The 15769-nt window shown below is 41.5% G+C and overlaps 2 protein-coding genes across 2 annotated transcripts; one reads left to right on the plus strand and one right to left on the minus strand.

Moving 5' to 3' along the window:
• The first annotated feature begins 1736 nt into the window (after positions 1-1736).
• On the plus strand, positions 1737-3524 carry LOC128712063 (glycine, alanine and asparagine-rich protein-like). The gene has a single exon (XM_053806961.1). It carries the CDS (start codon positions 1737-1739, stop codon positions 3522-3524), a length of 1788 nt encoding a protein of 595 aa, XP_053662936.1.
• Positions 3525-13217: 9693 nt separating this feature from the next.
• On the minus strand, positions 13218-13652 carry LOC128712351 (uncharacterized). Its single transcript, XM_053807249.1, has one exon. It carries the CDS (start codon positions 13650-13652, stop codon positions 13218-13220), a length of 435 nt encoding a protein of 144 aa, XP_053663224.1.
• Between the last annotated feature and the right edge of the window lie 2117 nt (positions 13653-15769).

Raw genomic sequence — 15769 nt, forward strand, 5'->3', positions numbered from 1 at the left:
TTTTTGTTCGTTGTGCGTTATATACACATGCGTACTTTCTTAACGTGGCTTCTAACGCACCGAGGCGCTGCGCGTATTGCCGGGCATAGAGAAGGTGGCCCATGCTCGGTGGAGCTAGTGTCAAAGGGAACAGAACAAGGTGTGGAAACGAGGCGAGAAGTATTTGGTACCGGCCGGTAGTCAAAGTGATCGAGTGAAGGAAGTAAAACAAAGAAGCAATCGTAAGAACCGCAAGGTTCCCTTGTCGTGCGTGCCTCTACTCTTCATGGTTAGTGTCGTGGTGGTGGATCTAATTTTGATTCCTGGTCCTTAAATGTAAGACGCTTTGCAACCTTGCATCATAGTGCACCTTTATGAGTTATAGCAATTATGAATATAAGGAGCTCCATACTGTTTACCTGAGGATATCAATATCTGCGTTTCTGGGAGATTTAGCAGTGGATTGATGTTCCCACAATCTGAAGTCGTTAAAAGTGGTTTAGTAAGCAGCGCTTCGGAAATTTACAATGTCTTATCAATCGATAATAATAATGAATTGGAAAAAAAAATTGAAAGATCACGACGAAATCCTGATCCTGAGACCCCAAACACCACCTATCAACCAATCCCACACCTACCCAATCAACGTAGCGACGAATATCTTTGAAAGCGAACCGGCACTACATATGGATAGCATGTGAATGGAGAAGAACAAAGATCATTAAACGTTCGCAACACATGAATCACTAGTCGCCCTTCCACCAAAACTAAAAAAAAATGTTAAGAAGCTGGCGCTGTGCTCTGGTGTACGGTTCACTGCAGCCAAGCTTCAGGAACTTCTTCATCTTGTTTGGACGTTCTAGCAATTCTGGAAGGTTGCTACGATACAGTGACGTAGATCACATGCGAAGAGGAATTAAATTGTGTTCGCTTTGTGATCGGAGAAGCACACACTTTTCCTTCACCCTCAATTTAGAACTCTCTTAGCAGGCGACATCAACAGAGATACAGGATAGCTCCGCTTGCAAATGTCGCAGTAAAAGAGCAGCTTCCTGATGTTGAGTTGTTATACCTTTTGATGATTTGAGAAGAGTTATTCATATGAATCTCAAATGAGGAGTCTTTCAAATAAGGAATCGTCTCTCAAAAGACCCTTGGATCCTCAGAGAAGTGGCGCATCTTGCCTCTTGGAGACCTACAGCGGAATGGAAGTTGTTGGGACCTACTTTTGGCAACTGATAACCCGAGGGGGTGTACATGATGGACAACCACATAGGTGGAGGACACAAATCTTAAACAAATCATGAATCTTTAAGCATTCTTTGAAATTTGAAAGATTCAAATTCATTCATTCAATTTAAAGATTCATTCAGAGTCCTGAACCTGAATCAAATTCGTCCAACATTAGTTTTGAATGTGGTAAATGTCCATAGTACTTTAAAGCACAATATCTCACATAAACTCTCTATATTTCAGCATCTTCACAACGCAATTTTGACTTTTTCTTTAACAAAAATGTGCTAACAGGTTGCATTTTCTCTTCTGCTTTTAGGTGTACATCAGGAAACAATAAATTAGGATAAAAACATCCGTCGGGTTATATTTGTAGAGCTACTCGTACGGGTACAAAGAGCAATAGCATTTCTATCACAGAAGCTGATATATCTGACACTCGGTTCGTTGAAGTCGTCCCGGTACCACGCACCAACTCCAAATACCCGCAATATATCACCCTCACGGGATCGTAGTGTGCGAGAATGGATGATTTTTCGCTAGCCTTCGACGACAATCGCCAGTCACTGTCGGTGGCAACGGCAGCCACCACGCTGGCCCAGCTTACGTCGCAGTTCGATGATCTACATCTTGGCAATGGCGATACGACGGCGGCCAGCCTGCTGAACGGACTAGTCGGTAGCGGGCTCAGCAGCATCAGTGGCCTGCACAGTCACCATCATCACACGCTCGCATCGTTAGCCGGCGCAGACAGTGGGCTGATCGAACGGCATCACCATCTGAACGGGGGCATTGGCAATGGTTGCAGTAACGGTGGTGCCGGCACCGGTGGACAGTCGGCCAACGCCACCAACGTACTGGACACGTTCGTAGCGATGGTTAGCGGGCTGACCGGCGTGTGCGCGAATGGGCCCACCAATGGCGGTGGAAATGGTGGTATAACGCAGCAGGGCGGCGGCGGTGGCAATAACACCACCAACACCAACACCACCCTGAACAGCACCAACAGCAAGCTCGAGGAGCGCCCGGTAAAGTATAAATCGCACACCGAGTGCGTCCCGGTACCGTCGTCCGAGCACGTGGCGGAAATCGTTGGCCGACAGGGGTGCAAGATTAAGGCACTGCGGGCCAAAACGAACACCTTCATCAAGACACCGATCCGCGGCGAGGAACCGATATTCGTCATCACCGGCACGAAGGAGGATGTGACGCGCGCCAAGCAGGAGATCCTCTCAGCGGCGGATCACTTCAGCACGCTACGTTCGTCGAAGAAGCAGGCGATTGCGCTGCTGGCGGAGAGCCGCAACATGCTCGGGTACAGCATGCCGGATGAGATCACGATCCAGATACGGGTGCCGCAGAAGGTGGTCGGGTTGGTCGTCGGTCCGAAAGGTGCGACGATCAAGAACATACAGCTGAAAACGAACACGTACATCATCACGCCGAAGCGCAACCAGGAGTCGGTGTTTGAGATAACCGGGCTGCCGACGAACGTGCACACGGCACGGCAGCTGATCGAGGAGCACATCGCAACGCGGGCCGGCACAACGTCCGCAACTGCCGGTGGCGGTGGGAATGGTGGTGGTGGCAGCAGTGCTGGCAGTGGTAGCAGCAGCAGCAGCAGCAGTAGCAGCACCACCAGCTCGAGCGGTTCGTCCTCCTCGTCCGGGCACGGTATCGGGACGGGCGGCCTAAGCCGGTCCGGTTCCTCCAGCGTTGCCAGCAATGGGAACGGTCCGAACCTGGGTTGCCTGTCCGGTAGCGTAACCGGCAGTGCGGGCTCCCTCATCGGTGGTTTTCTTGGCGGTGGAGGAGGCGGTAACGGTCTGCTTAACGGGAACCAGTACCATCACCCACATCACCATCTGCCGGAGCAGCATCCGCATCATCAGCAACATCAGCATCATCATCATCATCATCACCATCAGGGGACGCTACTGAACAGTGGTCTGTCGAGTGCCTTGAACGACGGTGGCAGTAACGGAGGAGGCGGTGGCCTGCTCGGTGGCATTGGTGAGCATGACTTCGAGGGCAACCAGTTCATCATCGAGAATCTGCTCGAGTACTTCAACAACATGTCCGGCACGAACGCTTACAACTCGCCGACATCGATGGGCGGTGGACCGGGTCTCGCGACCGGTACGGGCACGGAACACATTCCGGACTTTCGCAGCATCTGGGAGAATCTGAGCGAAAGCCAAACGTCCGTCACGACCACCGATACAGACAATTCGTCGCTCGTCTGGACGCTGCCGTCATCGCCACGGAACTCCGTATCGTACAGCCCGGACGACTTTATCTTTCAACGATAATTCGGTACATGCTGTGGCATTAGCTAATATTATTTTCGCACAAACCGAAATGAGACGAATGTGGGCGCCTAGCTGTGCGGCACACCAACGGCAGGAATATGTACAAGCAATACCCCGCGAGACATTGCTTACACGGTGTACGCAAAATTATGGAAAAGAAAACGAGTGAAGCGAAGGAATGGAAATGATAGGACGCGTGGAATCTCGCGATCGGTACGAACCGATCGGCAAACGCAAAAGGCTACACGAAAGGGTCATCGCGCAAAGTGTACATATAGAGATTTACATTCACACTAATTTATAAGCTTGTTTGCATGTGTATCCCAGTTGTTAATCGATTAGATCCTGTGAGATTATTAGATTTTCTTTACATCCCGTTTCGAGTTGTTCTATTTTTATTACGATTTATGATATTTTTTTGTATTTTTTTTATTATCGTGAAATTATTGTACCGAACAAATAGTGCATTGTGAAAAAAATTTATACTACGAAAGAGAATTACGCTTTTCTAGAGAAGAACTAGTTTTGTGAGATATTGTTAGGTTGCTAAATTATCTTTGTTTTTCATTTGCTTATGCTACACGATCTAGCTACGCCGCCCACCAAAAAGGGAAGAATTTATGGTACCAGTGTACATCGGCTAGATTGTATGATAGCTACTGTTAGTAGAGGGGGACAGTTTATAGCACAGCACAGATTGTTTTATATGAGTTATATAAATAAGTTTTGATTATTTTAATATAGTACACTGCATCCCAGTCAAAAGAAATGTTATTGATTGTGAATATTAAAGGCACTTGAACCCTCAAAGCACACACACACACAAGAAAGTGGGAAAAGAGACCGATAGGGTGTGGAAGAGGAGTTTGAGAGGTCTGGGTAGGAAGGTGGGATGGGATAAGCGATGTTGCATATTTCTAAACGTCTGTTCTTGACCGACTGATTATTGTACCATCATGTCGAAGAGCCATACATTGCTGTTATATATTGGATCACTCCTAATACGGTGACAGTGAAGGCGTTGTATGAAAGGTATTCCTTTCAAGATTTTGAGACATTCATTTTCATTTGGCATTTGAGATGGCACTTTGACTCGGTCCTGTCGTGTGAACCGGCGTCGGCGTGTTATCGTAGTCGGCCAAGCATAGTTGAAGAAGAATAGCAACCAACGGGGAATTATAATGTGTTGCAGATGTGTGTGTGTGTGTGTGTGTGGGTGATGATAAAACGTATAGAAACGATAATTTTTACACGATTAAAATCAAAACACGGTCACCATGGTACGGTGGGCCCAATCCATCGGTTCCAATGATTGGCTTCCGTTCGTAAAGAAACCGTAACACATCGCACCGCGTTAGGATGTGGATAGGTGAGCGAAAAAGTTAGCGGAAGGATATGTCGCGTTATTCATGTATCAGCATGTGCGGAAAGTGTAGCAGGTATAATTCATCAACATCTCATACATAAACACGTAACATCCTCTCGAAATTGATTGAGCGTGGAAAAGCGATTTCTTATAAGTAATGAAAACTCTAAATGCAGTGATGTCAGAGAAATGTAAGCGGTGTATAGAAGAAATATTTAAAATTAATATATATATATATATACATATAAATGCCTAATACAGATGTAATATGAAGGCAACCGAACGAAACAGGGGACATCAACAGTTGTTTAGTAGAGAGAGAAAAAGAAAGAGCGATAGTGGAAGAAAACGAGAGATAAACATGAATTAAGAATAGATGAAGTTTGATGTTTGTTAGGTTATCTTTTTGTGCTCTATTATGTCCTAGCTTCGGCCACGTGTTGCGGCGTGAGAGTAAATGTTATAGCTTATTATTAGTTTATTTTCTTTTTTTATGATCATTTGTATTCGATGCTAGTGCGTACTAGTAGCGCATCGGTTGGAATTATCGTGTTTCGCGTAAAACGGAAAAAGTTCAGTAATGAAGAGCACAGCACCAAGAAAAGCGAAATAGAAGCGCAACCGGCCACAATCTTACTGCAGGATCTGAGATCGTTGTAACTTGCGCGCGTGCTCTTCCGTTTTTTTCACATGTTGTTGCTTTTTTAAACACACGGACGAAAGTCAACGATAACAGAAGAAGAGATTTCTCCCAAGGACTCGAACTAAAGGCGGATTCGTTCATATTATTTTTTTTTTGCTCATCGTGGGTGCAACATTATAATGGTTAATTTATTTTCTGCATAGTTTATTTTTATTATTCGGAGAGTATTTATACATCGGTATCGGATGGTGTAATGCAGATACAACTGTGCCGCGGGGATATGCGTTTCGTGATGAAGTGCTTCAATAGCCGAGATAGATAGATAGTTACATAGTTAGTGAGCGAGACATAAAAGCGCGATACAGAGGGTGATGAAATTGCGGGATACTACAAACCCCCCCAGTGAAGTGGAAGAAGAAGAACACACATACATAACAGAGTATGGGATATTAGTCCAGAGGATTATATGAAGCTAGCGGGAAATAACGGTGAAGAAATGAAACCATTTGCCAAGGCGCTTAAACTAATCAAACATAAGAAGGGAGTGATGGAAACGAGATAACAATGGGAAAAAAGAGTGAAAACATTATTATTATCAAATATATGTATGTTAATCTACATCAATTGCATTGAACGGTGCTCAATTTTGGACGACCCGGTATACAGTTGCAGCTGTCAACTTGGACGAGCTGTGGACCCCCCAAGATATCGATACCATTTTCATCGTCTAATTTGTAGCTCCATGTCTATATGTGACTGCCATTGAAACCCGGCTGTACATGGAGTTATGTTTACCACAGCGATGTCGGACGGAATGTTTGTGGATGGCCTGAGAGGGTTAGGCGTAGGTTCGATACAAAGTCCAGGCTCCAACAATTCTAAACCCGTACCAAGCAACGTCTCAGTGAGTCAATATGTCTCTTTAGATTCACGTTAACCACGGGCAAATGAACTAACACACTGTGACTTTTAAGTTGCCGGACATCTTTCCGTCGTCTATAAGGAGAACCATAAAAGGGAAGTAGGAACGTTCCTGGGTACCAAAACTCTTAACAAAGCGAATAATTACTACACCCAGCTTAAGAATGGTGTGTGTGTGTGGAGTAAGCATTATTCAGCAAAAGAGCAGAACGAATTGTGCATGTGTGGTTGGTGGTAAAAGCTACAAACCAGAGTTTGATAACGCGAGGAAACAAAACAACAACAAAAAACTGTGCGAAAAAGGCGGTGAAAAGAGTCGTGTTATAAGGTGTATCTTACTGAAGAGGTAATAAATTGATTGTAATATTTGACTCAACCACAGTGTAACGTACACCATTATACATTACATAATACAGACGTACGCGTACAGAAACAAACGCAGTTTATTTTTATAGTACCAAAACCATCTAAAGGCATTTAAACACAAATTTTACGTGAGACACGGTAACGAATTGGAGCTACGAGCGGGTGAAAATAAAAAAAAAAATAATAAAACTATAACCAAAAAATTGGCTTCCGGGGATGGTTTTAGGTGTAGGGTAGGTAACCGAACACGAAGGAGCAAAATTAGCGAAGTGAGGAAGGGGTTAAACGCGCTCCTCTGCCACCGGTAGTACTGTGTTCCATTATCTCTGGGAAATTGCCGAGGTAAAGAGACAAACAAAAAAAAAATGCGGAGAAAAAACAGAACAAAACCAGGAGAAGTAATAAGAGAATATAAAACAGATATTGAATATTCCTATACAGACATATATAGATATATATATAGTATATAAATATATTTATGTACAGATATACCGCGGGGTAGGCTGTAGAGAAAGAGGTTGCGTTTCGATGTTTAATGCTCCTATTTTTTGCGTTTTCTCTTTTGTCTGGTGGCTCCAGTTTTTGATTACAGACCGGAAGGAAGCAAGCAAAACGCAGAAGTAAAAAAAAAAACAAACAAAGAGCAAACCAAATCGTATCGCGCAATGGCGCAATGAACCTGTCAGCTTGCGTCTGGTGAGCAGCGACAGGTACTACAGGTACTAAGGGTACTAAATACCACGACGACATCCCAACATGAGGGTGTTCCACGTTGGAAGATTCCTAGTCCACTAGACGTACAACCAAAAAAGTCGATACAACGGTTTAGGCAGAATTTTAAAATTTATACCACAAAAAAGAAAGGAAAACGAAGCTAAACATATACTGCCCCATCTCTCCATTCCCCCAAACCCCCAAACCTACCTGCGCAGTGTGTAGTAGAAATCGACTAAAGTAAAAAAAATACGTTACAATTACGACTACACACTTCTAGACGCTTCTACGTTTTTTGCAGTAGATGGCGCACACAGCTGTCATTGAAGGTCTGTTTCATTCGTTCCTTCTTCCTTACATTTTTCCTATAATTGCTATAGAATATAACCATTTAGAAAAAGCCTGCAAACCTAAAAAAATCATGCAATTCTCATCCACATATACAGTATGGACAACGCCGCTTTTGGGTGCATTCTGCAGGCACAATTGGTCAACTATTTGACGTCAATCAAGACAGATAGAGGTGAGGTGTAGGAGGACTGACGCATGCGACCGGAGGTAGAAAGATAGAACGAGATAAAGGGAACGGAAAGAGCAGTGTAAGAAGGTGGTTGAAAAGGCAAACATATAATAATATACCATAAATTACTAGTAGGGATATCACCTTATAGATTTGTTGTCCGTGTCGATAAGTTTTATAATGTTTCTTTGTATTTATATGGAGTTTATGACGAGCGTAGCAATTACTCAAGTCCAGATCGTTTTTTCTCAATGGTTCATACATATATCCTAACCTAACTAATCTGTAGAATGCGCATCGCACGTGGACTAGCGTGAAGAATATCATTTGTACGTATAATGCCATCATTAGCAACGGGGGACTACTTAAGGCGCGTTTTCTGCATGCTCTCTAGCCATATGGATGGGAGCTCGTGCTCCACATAATGTACGTGTGCTATAACTGATATCCTGATAGATGTTCTAGTATTATGTCCAACGTGACCAACGGCACTTAACGGCGAAGGAACCATTCAGAATAGGCTAACAATGCTACACTGGGCAGGTTACTGAAATAAGTCCACCTCAATTCTTCAACTCTTTCCCTTTTCCTCAGATGTCCAACTTCTGTTATGATCCCAGCACAACAGAATGACCAATTAGTATGTCCTTTAGAGGTGATACACTGACACCATACATTGCTAATATCATGAACTTCACAATACAGCGCCTACCATTCTGCGCCAATACCCCAAGACTACAGGAAGGAGTTCGCTTCTTCAGTGCCTCAGATAACAAGCTCTTTCAAAACTCAGATTCTTGGATCTCCTCTCTCAGCAGGAGATCAGAACTCAAGACCTTTAAGTTATCCGTGTGTTGAAGATCTTGGAAAAATTGCATTTATTGAAACCAAAAATGTTTTTAAAAGATAGGATGGAAATGTTATTTGGGTGTGAAACTTCACAATATCCCAGTATCCCAGCTTCATCTCAGTAACATGCGTAGTGTGGTAGTATTCGGTTCCAGTTAGAATTTGACAGCTGGCAATGCTAGTTGAGAGAAGCTTTTCTTTGTCATTAAGGACTCGCCAGTCGAGTAATGCAAGTCTATGAACGCAAGAGTCAAGGATTACCTACATAAACAAAAAGCAAAAAATGAAAAATATCTTCCAACATTCGGTACACATTCACAGCACCAGCGTGTGGAACGTTTATGAAATGCAAACCTTCCCCTGTTTCTTTGAGTTGTTTGGTACATTGTATTGAAACATAAAAGTCTGACAATGGTTATTGCTTAGGTTAGGACAACATAAGACAGAAACAGAGTATTATAGCGTGCGAAAGCGAAGAAACAGAGCAACTAAATAAGCAACTAAATGTTGAAGCAAATGTGAGACATAAAGTTTAACCCCAGGAAAAACAAAGAATACTATGAGCAATGGAAGAGAAGAGAAGCAAAACATAATTCAACAACAACAAAAATCGCTAATAACGAATCATTCAGGTTTGTGAGAAATTCTTGCATCTTCTAACTTGAGTCGCCGCCATGTTGCGTGCGCCATGTTGTAAAGATGCGAAGCTAGACTAAAGTAACCTTTCAAAACGAATGGTTTGAACAACAACAAAAAAAATCCCAAATGAAGGATTAGGCACACAGAAACATATTATTATCTTATAATTATACCGTAACTAATCCAATAATATTACGACTGTAATGTTTTTTTTTTTATATATGTCTCTCGATCCCCCAGCTATATACAGACACAAACCACACAGACATACAGTAGGCAAAATACACGCAATTCACAATACCCACACGCATAACATGCCCGGTGAGCAAAACGTTTTGCAGGCCGATTGCGCTACGGAACGAGAACTGTTCATTTTAACACGTGTGTATGCTCCTCCTAAGCAAAGATAAAGACACACAAAGGAAAGCACACTTACACACAAACACAAAAGAAACCATAAATCTGCGTCAAAATAAAGAGAAATAAGAAAAGAGGCGGCGGTGAAGATAAGAAAGAGGTAAAACATTATCGATAAACGATAAGAGCTCAATTTTATAACGAAAAACAAAAATTTATATACATACTTGATAGATAAAGAAAACAACAAAAAAAAAACAAAACTGTAAGAATTAGAACGATAAAGCAATAGACGTTGATGGCAAAAACAAACGATGAAGAAAAAAAACGAAGCAAACCAAAAGCAAAGGCAAACACAATACCTAGAAAGATCAAACGCTAAACAAAAAAGAAAACAAGCTGAAAAATGTTGTTTCTTGCACAATTTGGTGTTCTTGTTATTCGGGCAAAGTTTTTTTTCCGTTTTGTTAGCTGCTATCGTTTCGTTGTTCGTATATTGTATTCGTTGGTTTATCTCTCTTTAGCACTTTTCCAACAATGTTGTGTTTTTTTACTCCCATTGTGCAACCATTTAATTTTAACACGAGTTCTCTATACTCGCGATGTATGTCCAAATATCATCTTCATATCTTCTAAGCGTTCGAAAATCGAAACGTTCAAAAAGAGTTCCTTTTGGTTCGAAAGTTTCGACAAGTTTTTTTTGTTATGTTCAGTGCTTGAGTTTGATAAACAAAAATCGTCAAATCGGAAAGCCTTATACGGTAAAAGGCCATTCAAATTCCACTTCCCGTACGCGGTTCGTAGTGCCTCGGCGCAGTGAACACACAAAATAAATGAAAAAGAAATACAGTGCACATGTAACAAAGCGAACAATTCTATCACGCATACTATAATGTATTGCAAAGAAAATTGGGTAAAATTTACGCACTATAAGAGAACAAAAAAAAAAACATCACATCAGTTTTGAACAATATTTGTTTATGTTTTGAACTACTAAAAGCTAGCCATCCCCAAGGAAACCGCAAACGCCATCGTATTCCATTTCTGCTCTGCCCTTGTTGAAGGAAAGTAGAGATACACTACTTTCCCTCTCTCTCATTGCTTGCACGACTAACCTTTCTATCGAAACTCGGAATAGTAATTCGCGAAACGAACCAGTGAACGCAGGCGAACAAAGGATAATAAAAGCATTAATGTTTAAATATTTGCAAGCAAAACACATATAAAGGGGACATAAAAAAAGAAAAAAGTGACAGCCGTTTTGTACGAATAGTAAATCAAATTAGTAACGAAGAGAAAGAGGGAGAGAACAGAGAAAGAGAGTAAATAAGAGAGTGAAATAATCAACGCAGCGGGAGGAATATAGCGTGTGGAGGGACGGTATCGGGAGATCTATAGTTTTTAGTATACAATATACCAATCATGAAGCAATGCCCTCGTAATCTGATGACTGGATAGAAAAATATATAATTATACATAAGAGAAGAAAAGAAATACTACTCGGTGAACGATCATCACATACATCCTCATACTCACAAACACAAAACAATTTGCATCGCCATGAGCAAACAACAAGAGAAAAAAAAGACAGACGGTGGAGCAGTGAAGCGCAAACTCCCGGAGCTAGGTGGAATCCGTTCTCGGATAGCGGAATCAGAACCACTGATCGGAGGCTACTTTTACAAGATGGTCGGAAATGGATATATCCCCCTCCATCTAACCCCAATAAACACATACACCTGCCAAGAAATACGGTCAGTTATAGTGTCATTACCAAAACACTTGCATTATAGTACACCGGAAAGTACATCCGTACAGCGAAACAAGGAAGGAAAAGGGAAGCGAGAAAGAGTGATGTGGCGCTAGGCGTTGACCAAAGGCAGTTCCCATTAACAAACACAAAAAATAAACACACACACACACACACACAGTGAAGGATGGACGGGAGAGTCGTACAAGACGAAGAAGACTGTAATGCACTACTCCTAAAATGTTGTATGGGAAGTATTTAGAACAAGTGAACGCGTGAAACAGAATATCTAATAAAAATCTTATAATTAGATCCAACGTACGTTTAGGTGTTGTTGGTGCATCTATTCCCATAATACCGTCAGCCTTAATGAGAATGCATGCTAGAATATAATGCTTGAATATTTACAAAGTTACAGTGTTTTAAGGGGTTGCATATCCGGAGTGGATTCACAATCTAACACCGACTACGACGCTGAAAAGCTGGAATCAAAAACAATCCCTGGCTATTCTGGTGATGAATTAATGAAGTCATCCACTGATGGAGTCATCGAAGAACGGAGCAGGGTAAAAACATAACTATAAAACTGAAGTCGATACCTGAGTGCTCCGAACTACTACGATTGCTCTGATTTCAGAATGCCCCGAACTCCAACTAATATTCAGCTTCCGAAGAAGTTTTCTTCAGGGTTTCTATCAGCTTTCTACATATACATATAATCTTGCATTTTCCCATGGATTGTTGTATAGTTTTCTATCAGCTTTCTGCTAGTTTTTATGCCAAGGCTATCTAGATCTAGTAAGTGTAAAATTAAAATTTACCAGCAAGTAAAGTAAAATTAAGTAAAACAGTAAAATTATCTAGATTTAACGTTCAAACGTGTCCTCTTTACGCCTCATAAACAAAAATTTTCTTTAAGACACATTGTACTGCTTTGATTCGCCATACAAGCTTTATTTTCAGTGAGTAAATCACTTGATTAAAGCTACTGTTCAAAGTATCTGCTTCATTTTGAACAAATTCCAGAAGGTGCGAGGGTGCCACATCTACCGCTACTCATGCTAGCTCCAATTAAACAGGATCGAAGCATGGTTTTGACTTTGGCGATTTTGAACTCTAATAGCGACTGCACATCAGCTGAGTTTTTTCATGGATTAATGGTTCGTGTTATTGATTATACAGCATGCTCATCGTCATCAACTTTCATCCTGCATCATCACCTGAAGAAAACAAAAACATGCATACCTTTAGCAACTAAATATTGATCCTTTAAAGGACGCTACTGAGAACGCCTCAAACGATCACAATAAATAGGAAAAAGTTTTTATTATACTCGTTCCGTACATGCAATTGGTATTACAAGCTGATAGTTGATTGCGTTTAATATTAGTTGACATCTATTCCATATCACATCCTCTGGTGACATGACGTCGGGTACGCCATCATGTAACCAGCCTCTCTTTTGCGGAGTTAGGCAGTATTTTCCAAATAAGTAGCGTAATTGAAGTAATGGTTTAACGCTGTTCTTGCTGTACAGCAGTTGAATGCTGAGTTTTCATCCCACGCGATTAATCTTGTAGTACGCTCCGTTCCAAGCTAAAGTCATAGTCCGGTGCGTACGTTACTCTTGCTATATAGGTGAGTATCTCATTCGCCTGAATGCGTGTAATTTCCATATCCGATGGTTGGCCAATGTCCGCCGACAGGCGAAACGGGACACCGTGCAATGCGTGACCAGTCTTCTCATCACTTCGTTGCCGGACAGGGACCGGTTTCCCCGACAGCTCACCACCCGCTGGCGGTTCCGGCACGCTAGGATACAGTCCACCTCCTGCTGGTGTTCCCGCTGGCGTACTCGTTCCGGCGGCATCATCCGCTGACTGCTGACCGCGCCGTTCGATGAATATAAAATCATCCTGCGTCAACGGAATCGCACCGGGGATCGGATCCGTTGGGATCTGCGTGGGGCTGGGCTTTTTGTTTTTAGAGAAAAACGAAAACATCCTACTGCGTATGAGTCACTGTCCCTGTTTGGTTGATTATTTTCGGTCCCTTCTATTCCGAACGGACTACGGAGCCCTTTGTTTTGATTTACGCAGCGCTTTTGGCAGCTGGTTGCGATGGTGGTGCATGCGTTTATAGAGACTGATCGTGGGATCGAGATGCATCATGCATGCACATAGCGTTCCGTTGGGGGTGGATAGACGATTCAAAAATAAGGAAAAGCAATAAAACCATCTGCGATCGTTCGTTTTAGATATCATTTGGTAATTTATATAAAAAATAGAAGGAAAATACGTTTATACCACAGCAATAATAACCTCATTAAGATTTTCGTGAGGATTGCTAATATTAAAATGTACAATTAAGCAATAATTTGATTAATATACATAAATCGCATTTTTGTAAGAGGAATCTTGCTTGCTTTATCCTTGTAAAAATTCTCCTTGAAAAATTCAAACTAATTTGTCCATACTACCATCTCTAAAAGGAGACGCCTGGTAGTTCACAAAAATATCCAAACATGCGTGTAAAATATACGGCCACTAGAACTCCATCTTTAACGCCGTTACAATCAATAAAAAGATAAAATGTTTGTATGAAATATACTTGGTTTAGAATCAGATTGTATAAACAAAATTGTTACAAAGAGAAACTGACTGTTATTTTTAATAGATTTTATTATTTGCATTACAACAGTACAAAAAGCGAAGTTTTATACAATGATACAAAAATAAAGTTTCTTCCACTTTTTTTTAATGTATTTTGTCCGAAGTTTCAATGTGTGTGTGTTTGTGTGTATGTGTGTGTGTATATATATATACGGTTTTTAGATGGATGAGAAAGTGTTCTATCGTAACCTAAATAAAGTTTCTCTTATACGGTTTACGCATTTCATCTTATCTAAATCATTCATCATTAAACCTAGAGTAAGCGAAACTAAAAGGCCGGGCCCGAACCGAATGGTTCGTTGTGCCAAATAAGGAGAAGTTGCTCTCCGTTATGTGCAGTGTTTGCTGCTAGCGGACAACAACATCCATTAACATTCTGATTTTTAGTTTTGCTTCTGCTCAGCTGTTATAAATGCAATTTTCGCGGCCACGTTCTCCTCCAGGCACCGTACCCGGAAAAAGGATTTCGTGTCGTTTGCTTCTAAGCACATCCAACTACAGGGACACCTGAATGGAGTTGAGGTGCTTGGGGCGCATGAAATTGTGCCTGTTTGAATGCATCTGTGATGTTAGTATTATAGAAATAAACTAGCTTTGTAAACTAAACCGCATCGAATTGCATTTCGGGTAGTGTTGAATCTTTGAACTGAATGAATGAATCTGAATCTCTATTTTAAAGATTCATTAATCCTCGTGATTGATGAATCTCTCCGGAAGCATGACTTTAAGATCATTTGTGTATTTTCTCCGTGCTTATTTCATCTGTACGAAAATTCTTATTTCAGAAGCAGAAAGAAAAAAAAAACAACTCTTAAAATCATGTTTCCGGCGAGATTCATCAATCGTTGAGGATTCATGAATATTATGAGAATCGACTTCTGATTTGAATGACTCCTCGCTAAAGATTCACATGAATGACTCTTCGCAAATGATGCATCAAGCACAACACTATTCTTCACGTTTTCACAATCAGGTAGCATTTTCTTCAAGGTTAGGCGTGCTTGTCACTGTCACACATGCCTGTGATTGTGGACACACTGTACGCAATTAAGTAATGTTACAAGAAACCGATTGCTGGAGCCAAAAACCGCATGCACAATCTATCCCTTCTTTCCAATAAAGACCGTGTGTATGCGTGCGTGTGTGTGTTTTCATCAATTTTTAACAATTTTCACTATTAATTTCCTGTCCGTTTTCCATACAATATAAATTCTTTCCGTTCTTATGCTAACATCACCCTCTAAAGGTAAGGATGTCCATTTGTTCACTTTTTTTAGAGTCCGCAGATAAAACACACATTCGACAGCGAAAACAAAAGGATTTCTTGTCCGGTAAGGTTTATGGTTACCACTATCGCCTACTACTATCACAACTACAAACTAAAACGCACGCGTAGTGATACGCCTATGAAACAGTCAGGGTGATTAGTCATTTGCGCTTGCGTTACA

Source organism: Anopheles marshallii, chromosome X, assembly GCF_943734725.1.
Source record: "Anopheles marshallii chromosome X, idAnoMarsDA_429_01, whole genome shotgun sequence".
Lineage (NCBI taxonomy): Eukaryota > Metazoa > Arthropoda > Insecta > Diptera > Culicidae > Anopheles > Anopheles marshallii.

What these genes read in the sequence shown, in the direction of transcription:
- LOC128712063 (XM_053806961.1), top strand. Translation starts at nt 1,737, where the DNA reads ATGGATGATTTTTCGCTAGCCTTCGACGACAATCGCCAGTCACTGTCG.
- LOC128712351 (XM_053807249.1), bottom strand. Translation starts at nt 13,652, where the DNA reads ATGTTTTCGTTTTTCTCTAAAAACAAAAAGCCCAGCCCCACGCAGATC.